General features: G+C 38.7%; 1 protein-coding gene across 1 annotated transcript in view; it reads right to left on the minus strand.

Moving 5' to 3' along the window:
• The window catches only part of prdm2b (PR domain containing 2, with ZNF domain b), an 89,973-nt gene extending 82,427 nt beyond the window's left edge, over positions 1 to 7,546 (minus strand). Inside the window, exons 1-3 of the mRNA XM_078239035.1 lie at positions 7,524 to 7,546; positions 6,139 to 6,256; positions 5,537 to 5,640 (exon numbers count right to left, since the gene is read on the minus strand). Coding sequence (XP_078095161.1) covers positions 5,537 to 5,640; positions 6,139 to 6,256; positions 7,524 to 7,532 — 231 coding nt within the window. The 5' untranslated portion in view covers positions 7,533 to 7,546. The remainder of the gene's footprint in view (positions 1 to 5,536; positions 5,641 to 6,138; positions 6,257 to 7,523) is intronic.
• Positions 7,547 to 8,624: the final 1,078 nt, after the last annotated feature.

Consider the following 8,624-nt stretch of genomic DNA (forward strand, 5'->3'; position numbering starts at 1 on the left):
AGACACTGCAATAGATTTGTTAACAAGATGTAAAACTGAATGATAACCATATAATAACCTTAATAATTGTGATTTTCATTGTGACATCGCTAAATGCATAATAACTACTTAAAGTTTTATTTTCCAATAACGGATCAATATTTAATTTTTGGCTTTATTTAATCAAGTGTACATGTATCAGTTACTTCCTACACAATATTGAATATTAAATTTAAAACTGTAGCAACATGGATACTGCAGAACAAATTTATTTTAGATAGCTTTTTACAAAAATAGATTGGGAGAAAATAAAGCAAGTCTTATTTAAAACACTCCTCCAATCTTTATAAGTTATAACAATATTGGCATTTCTTTTGGGGCCATTCCATAATACCAATGAAGAATTCCCTTGCATCCCAGACCAGCTCAATTGGAAGCAATGCGAGGAAAGCTTACATTGTCCCAAGTAGCAATCTCAGAAAATGAAGGTGCAGTTAACTGCACTTAATTAGCTGTCAGTTGTGGAAAGGACACTTCATTCAGAGAGTTCCCTTCAACGAAAAGTCAGTGAACAGTTTACTGGTGCACTGCGCCACCATCCTAAAACTCAGTAGTATGGAGAAAACCACTGTTTCAAGTGAGGTAGATCCTCTCATTTTCACTCTCAACCCCACAATCCCTCATATGCAAGAGCACAGACCTCTCAAATGATATGGTCACAGGAATGAAGTGAGGTGGTTAATCATGGGTGCTATACAGAGCAGGGGAGTGAGAAAGGAAAATTTGTACGAGATACCACCGAGAGGTTTAAACGCTTCACTATGAGATTTGCTCTTCTGATCTATATCTTTTATGAACAATAAATTGTTTTCTCTCCCTTCGTTTCTCTGCCAATTTTATTCCCACCCCTCCTGAAGTATAGTTCAGAATGTTGTCCCGTACTTTGGTCAGTCTTCATGTAGTCAGCCTGCACAATGAGCACCTGAAGATTATTCAACTCTTGTGGGAGAGGGGTACCTTAACCAAGCTCAGCTGACAATGACACATACACACTTCCCAGCAGAGGTCCCTAGATAGCAATCAGTGGCAGAAAACTACCATAACGCAGGGCACTGAGGCCGATTACATTACAAGCCAGAAATCAAACTGGGAAGAATGTTTTATTTTTTAAAAAAAGGATCCATCCAAGCCTTGCCAGTTAGAGATCTATATTCTCAGCTTTAGCTTCAAATGAACTGCAGAAATATTTAAAAATATTCTTGACATAATATAAGGTGACTGATGATAAATTACTTTCACACCATCTGTATTTTTTTCTCCCATTTAAGTCAACTCCGTGTTTGAATACTCCCATGTTAGAGCTGGCAATGAATACTGGTTCACTAGACCAAGACCAGTGAACCAAATAACAGATTTGGGACTGGGGGGTAGCGTTAATCCTCAAACGTACTGTTGCTAAACACATTCAAAGTGCTTGCTGCAGCAAAAAGTTTGAATGGATGAGAAGTAATGATCTGAAAAATCTGGTTCAATTTCAGATTACACAACCGTTCCAGATTGCTCAGGAGTTTCCCAGAATAGGAAATGAATCGCTCAGTTGCTGCAGCTAGCACCTGTAGATTTATATGTAGATTTATATGTCGTAAATTTTCTGCAGTAACCCCACAAGATGTCACTGAGTGTCACAGCAGAGATGTGTCGCCACAAGTGGCATTGACTGAAAAGCCTGCACCTTTTGCAGAGCAGGGGGATTCTGATTTTTGTTCCAAGATTATATGGGATGGAGCAAGGGTTGGTTTTAGGATTACTACTAGCTGCAGGTAGGAAACTGGGGAATTAAACTTATTACCACCAAATGCATTTAGGCTTTCAGTTATACTATTTCTGTTGGTAACGAAGGAAAATCAGAATGTTAACAATATCAACGCAATTTCCGTGAGTTATTGGTGGATATAAAGTTTGTCATACCTCAGTAAATCACTTCTACATCTTCGATTTCCCCTCTACAACAGGCCATATGCTTTCCTTCTCCCCTACTCATAGGTAGCCTCCTGGTTTTTCAGAAGACCTCACCCAACAGTTGCTGGATTGAAATCATGAGCAAACATACTCAACTACAGGGGACTCAATTGTTGGAAAGTAAAATTAACATTTGCATAAATTACAGGATTAAACATCACATGGTGAAACCTCCGGTAATGCCAACCAGGGATATCAGCCCTAACCAATTACAAAAAAACAAATTTTAATGTACTGAGGGGAAACAAACAAATATTAAAATACCGAGGGAGAGTGTAAATTTTACCAATGCTGTATATCCAATCCTTTAGTGATCAATATTCAGTGGTCTCTACAAGGTATGAATTTCGAATGTCGAGCAAAAACAGGATCAGTTGTGACCCCACTGGAATATTCTCCTGACACTCACCATCTCATCCCATAGATGAAGAACAGCCACTTTGGTAAAATGACAAGAGCTGCCAGGTTCAATGGAACAATAGTCCACCCACAGTCAATGACTTGAGTAGAGCGAAGGAAATACGAAATCCCAGTACCCAAAGCTTTGACAAAGGGTCGTCTGGACTTGAAACGTCAGCTCTTTTCTCTCCTTACAGATGTTGCCAGACCTGCTGAGATGTTCCAGCATTTTCTCTTTTGGTCCCTAATCAGTCCTTGCGTCTCTAAATGCCTGTAGATCCTGTCTCTCAAAATACCTTCTAACAACTTACCCAATATAGATGAAAGGCTCACTGGTCTGTAGTTCCCAGGCTTTTCCCTGCAGCCCTTCTTAAATAAAGGCACATTTGCCACCCTCTAATCTTCAGGCACCTCACCTGTGACTATCGATGATTCAAATATCTCTGCTGGGGACCCACAATGTCCTGGGATACACTTCATCAGGTCCCAAGGATTTATCTACCTTGATGCGCTTTAAGACTTCCAGCACCTCCTTCTCTGTTATATGTACACTCAAGACATCACTATTTATTTCCCCGAGTTCCCTAACATCCATGCCTTCCTCAACTGTGAATACCAATAAGAAATATTCATTTAGGATCTCACCCATTTCTTGTGGATCCGCACATAGAAGATTTTCTCCCTTGTTACTCTTTTGCCATTTATTTATGTATTTGTAGAAGCTCTTTGGATTCTCTTTTGCTTGATCTGCCAAAACAATCCAGTGTCCCCCTTTTGCCCTCCTGATATTACCACATCACCTTTATCCCTAAGTATTTCCTTTTCATCAACAGTCACAAATAATCCAGCATTATTAAAAACACATTGATATACAAAGAAAAACTTCCAGGCATCTGCCTCAATTTGTTTAAATAAAATGGTAGATTACTTTAATGTTGTATCAAATGTACTGTAAATAGAATCGCAAAGTTCATGCAAATGTTTAATTTAGGTTTTGTACTTTCACTAAACATGCAGCATGTTGAAAATGATACAGATAGATAACCATCAGGATCAACTCAGTTAAGACTTCAGACAAAAACTCATCTCTTCTCTGATATAGCACAATGAGCATATGCATTGTTCCAGAAGGTCAAATAGCAACTATAATTTAAACATGAAATGCAGTGCAAAAAGCAAGCAGAGTTTCATTTTGTAAAACATCAAAACTTTGGGAGACAAGAGAGTACCCAGCAAATGGAAGGATACTGATGAGTGCAAAGGTGCAGAGAAATCTTGGAGCGTATGTTTTTAAAGGTAGCAGGACAGGTGATAAGGTAGTTAAGAGGGCAGATGGCATGCTTTCCTTCATTAGCTGAGGCACAGAATATAATCATTTGGTTTATAAGATTATCATAGTCTGCGACTGTATCTTGACATGCAAATTAAATGAAAGGACTTTAGGCTAGTGTCTGTCTGACAATAAATCTGTATGATTTAATTGTTCGATCAACGAGAGTGTTACGTTGTGTTATTGAAAGGGAGGAGTTAGATATTTGCATACCGTGAATTTAGGAACAGTGGTTGTCACCAATAAGACAACCAAGACTCCAAAAACTTGAAAGTTGTTATTGGTATCAGATTGTGAAGAGTTGAGGTGGAAACTGTCCCTTTGTTACTAAGCTAAAAACAGTGGTGATCGGAGACAGCTGATTAACATTTCTATTTGGATTCAAGGCTTGTGTGATTCCCACTGCCATGGGGAGGAGGGTAGGGAAAGCTAGTTTCAAGCATCTCTCTGAACCCAGGGAAAACCCAGAGACATCACACGAGGCAGTTGCAGATTTTGGTCTGGTGTAAATTGCAGCCAAAAGTTGGAGGGTTAAAAAGAGAGAGAGAGATGTTGGTCTGACCAGCACCTTAAGCAGAGAACATGCTGACTCTATTGTTCACCACATGGAAGGCAGGTGAGAGCTTGAACTCAGTTTGAAGACCAGATTTGTGAGGAGTTACGGTTTTTAGTTGTCATTAAAGTAGAAAGGCTGACACTGTTTCGTAGTTTAAAGTACAAGTTGCCGGAAAAATTAATAGCGCTTAATTAAATTAATAGTGTTTTATCTTTAGTCATTGATAGTAAAGGTTCTTTTACAAGACAAAATCTTGACGTGCCATCCTTTCAGCTAACTACTCAAAAGTTCAAATTGCTCCTCAAATTGTTATCGGTCTCTACAGAGATCCAAACAAGGGAGGTTATGTTAGAAAGGTATGTAACACTTGTTAGGTTAGCTAGCTTGGGTACTTCATAGGGTTCTGGTCACCACGTTATAGTAAAGATATGATTGCATTTGTGAGTGTATAGAGATTTATGAGGATGTTGCCAAGACTGGAAAATTTCAGCTATGAGGAAAGATTGGGATTGCTTTCCTAGAAACAGAGGAGGCTGAGGGTTGATTTAATTGAGATGTATAAAATTATGAAGGGCCGAGATCGGGTTAAAAGAGATGACCTATTTACTTTAGCAAAGCAGGCTAAAACCAGAGCACAGATTTAAATTAATTGGTAGAAGGATTAGAGAGAATGTCAGGAAACATGTCAGAAGTTCTCATCACATTTAAAAAGTACATGGTTTTCACCCTGAAGAGCTATGACCTGCAGGGTTATGGACTTAGGCTGAAAAGATGGGTTTAGTTTGGGTAGCTCATCTTCGGCCTCCTTTTGTGTTGTAAATATTTTGTGATTTCTATGTTCCTGCTCATCAGATACACAGATAGCCAAATGAGAATGAAGCAATTTATGACAGATTAATCTCTAGTGACTTATAGAAGAGCAAGTTAGTATTTTTCAAATAAAGTCGCATTTTCACAAAACCAGAAAAAAGCCCGAAAGCCTTTGTGCTTTTTTAAAAAAGGAGGTGGTGTATCAATTTTCAAACGCAGATGACAGCAAGGAAGAGAAGGAATAAAGTGAAGGTTGAAGCTTGTAATTCTAAAGTTAAACATTGTTATTTCAGCAATAAAAGTATTTTTTAGTAATCAGACATTTAATGTACATTCACTTTCTGAATGCGTTAAAAGGATATTTATATTAAAGCATTTGTTCACAGAACTAGTTATGTCTTTTAAATAACTCACTAACCACCTGGAATCCAGACAGACCTTACCTCCCACATATACACATTGTTCTTGACCTGGGATTTTTTCTTCTTTTCTCCAGAGAATGGACCATATTTTCTGCCTTTCTGAATGGATCTTGTGGCCCACACACCTGAAAAACAAAGTTTTAAGAAGCTAAGTGGCCAAGAATTAACATTGAAACGTCAAGTGTTCATACTTCAGCTGAAAAAGTACATACTGTTTTTGCGGTATTAGACAGCAAGTGTGCATGGAGCTTTCCACGTAGCATTTTTATTAATTACATCACACAGGACTGCTGGTCACTTGTCAAGTCCGATGTAACATTTGTAAATGGCTTTGCAAATCAGCTTGGATTTGATGTGGATGGAAAGGAGTGGGGTGGCGGGGGGGTTTGCAGTGTGAACAGTTAAGATATTTTTTCTGTTGTCAATTTGAATATCATGCACTTCACATACAGATGGAATGCTGACCTGAACTCTGTTCCTGTCCAAAGCTGGACCAAAGAAAATGACAAAAGACCAAAGTCCAAATAATCTGCACACAAACTGCACACTTCTCAAAAGAGATAAAATATAACTTTCAATAGTTGGTCACCTTTAAGCTTAAGAAACTGTCCACAAATACTCACCTAAGCGTTTTTCATCAACCGCTGACGTTTGTAAAGTCACCTCTTGAGGAAGTCCCTTCAACACGCGTTGAGGCACATCAGATAACATCTCAATTTTAGGTGCAGAGAATTGAACACTCTGCAAAGTAAGAGTTATAACAAAGATGATTTTATGAGATTGGCTATTATAAATCTATTTGCAAATAAAAGCAAGGATTTTGGAACCTGAGATTCACAATGCACTATTTGCAAAAGATTAGGTAATGCATTGGACAAAAAGCTTGGATCATGTAGCACCTTATTGGAAAATGTTCTTTGAATACAATGTGATTACTCTGAGCTGCAGTCAATGAACTCAACCAGTGGTGTTGGGCAGGACAAACCCTCATTCATCTTTAGATAGTACCATTGACTGTTTAACATCCACAAGGAGACAGGCCATCTTGTGGATGTTATCATATCTCAAATGGGGAATTACGTGGCTCAATGGAGCAGCATTATCCATGGATAAGTGAGCCGAGCAAGTTAGAAATGTTCTAGTCTCGAACTGTAGTTGAGATCGAGTTAGTTAATCTCAGTTCAGCCATCAGTACATCCCTGCATATTACTTCAATCTTTGGAGACCAGAAACTTTTAGTCATTAACCCAAAAACCTTGTTGGTAATGTGTCTGTGAAGACATGATGAGATTTAGCTACAAATATTGTGCAGCGAAACAGCTCCCTGACATTTATCATTACATACAATTAATGCCATTTGGATTGACGAAAGGCCATCGACTTGAAACACTAACCCTATTTTTTTCTTCGTAGATGCTGCCTGACCTGTTTATTTCAAGCATTTTCTGTTTATACTTTGGATTTCCAGCATCCACAGTATTCTGCTTTGTTTTTAAGAAAAACATTGAAAATAGGAGGAAGATGGAGTATGAATTCATTAGAAATTATCTTCTCTGTTGCCAAGGAGGGAGATAATGCTTACAGCATTCCTGAAGATAATTGGAAACATGAGTACGACCCCATCTCAAACAACTGGGCTGAAATCTGGGATTTCTTCTAGAATGGGTGTCTGGCAGGGTGAACTACTGATACCATGGTTGGGAAACACTTTGTGGATTGTACCCAGCTGATCAGATACATCAGGAAGTGTTAAATCACACAAGAGATAAAAGCAATCATCATGGTCATCCAATACATTTCTAAGCCATAAAAATAAAGAATTTAAAACAAGAGTTTGTAGTCAGGGAGAAAAGAGAAATACAGCCATCACAACCAACTTCCCCCTCCCCGACTTATTCTTTGTCTGAGACACTTAAGTTTGTTCCCTCTCAGCAGCATACGAAAGATAATAAATAATATTACAGAATCCACTGTACAATGAAAGGATTTGAATTGCATTTAAACTCACTTCCTCCATTGCGAACTGCAGCTTCTCTTGTTAATAGGTATTCTCTTCTGATCGATCAGTCATTGGCTCACATCACTGAAAAACAAAGAGTGGAAGCATGCTATAAAGAAGCAATACTACAATTCTTGAAGTACTTTTTTGCAATGGTAATTGGCACAAGAAATTGAATATTATATATAATCACAAGCTTGGGTCTCTTCCATTCCAGAACAAAACTTTTCTTTCCAAAAATATACTTCATAAAATTTGTAAAAATACATTATGTAATGCTAAATATTTGAACTGTTATTGAAAGTGGAAAATAGATTCATTTCTTTCAATACAGTAGAAGACACTCCGATGTCTCACTACACTTATATTTACAGGTCATACTTAGTATAATCATTCCATGTCAAATATACAATCTGATGAGTTTCACACGCCATGTAGCCCCTTGGTATCTTATGGTAGGAAAGCTTTACTTAAGACAGTGGCCTTTACCCCACCGAGCCTTTCAGCGGCTGCCTTAAACCTTATATATCCCTCAGAGGGAATGTGCTCATCTACAACACTGTCGTTGACAGTTCTTTCCACTGGGGAACCAGCCATTTTGGATGTACAAAAGAACATATTTATGTTTATTTGGTGCATGCCCTTGGGAACAATCCCTAGGTCACACAGTCTCGTATTATGGAGCTGTTCAGGATGAACCTGAACAAAAATCACTGCATCCCTTTCCAAACCTGCCTGGCAAAGACACATTCCAGAAGGAGTTGGGTGACAACCTCTTCCCCATTGCAACTACCTTAAAAGGTAGCATGTGGAAGCAGTGAGACTCTGGATATGCAGGTAGCAGGGAACAGGTGGGCCCTTCCCACCACCAAATAAGCTACTTGGTGTTTGTTTGAAAGTTCTGGCGAAATGACTGTCTGCTCAGGGAGCCATCCGACAGAGTCCACCATTTCTTTTTGCAACAGGGTCTTGAGGATGTTGCGTCTGGATCACTACCTGATGAACCTGCAATCGAGGGTGTTAATCTGTGCACAGTTTTCCACAAGAGGCAGGTTTGTGGCATAGTCCAACTGACTGGAGCATTGCATGGTTACATGGTCAAACCCACCC

Source organism: Mustelus asterias, chromosome 22, assembly GCF_964213995.1.
Source record: "Mustelus asterias chromosome 22, sMusAst1.hap1.1, whole genome shotgun sequence".
Lineage (NCBI taxonomy): Eukaryota > Metazoa > Chordata > Chondrichthyes > Carcharhiniformes > Triakidae > Mustelus > Mustelus asterias.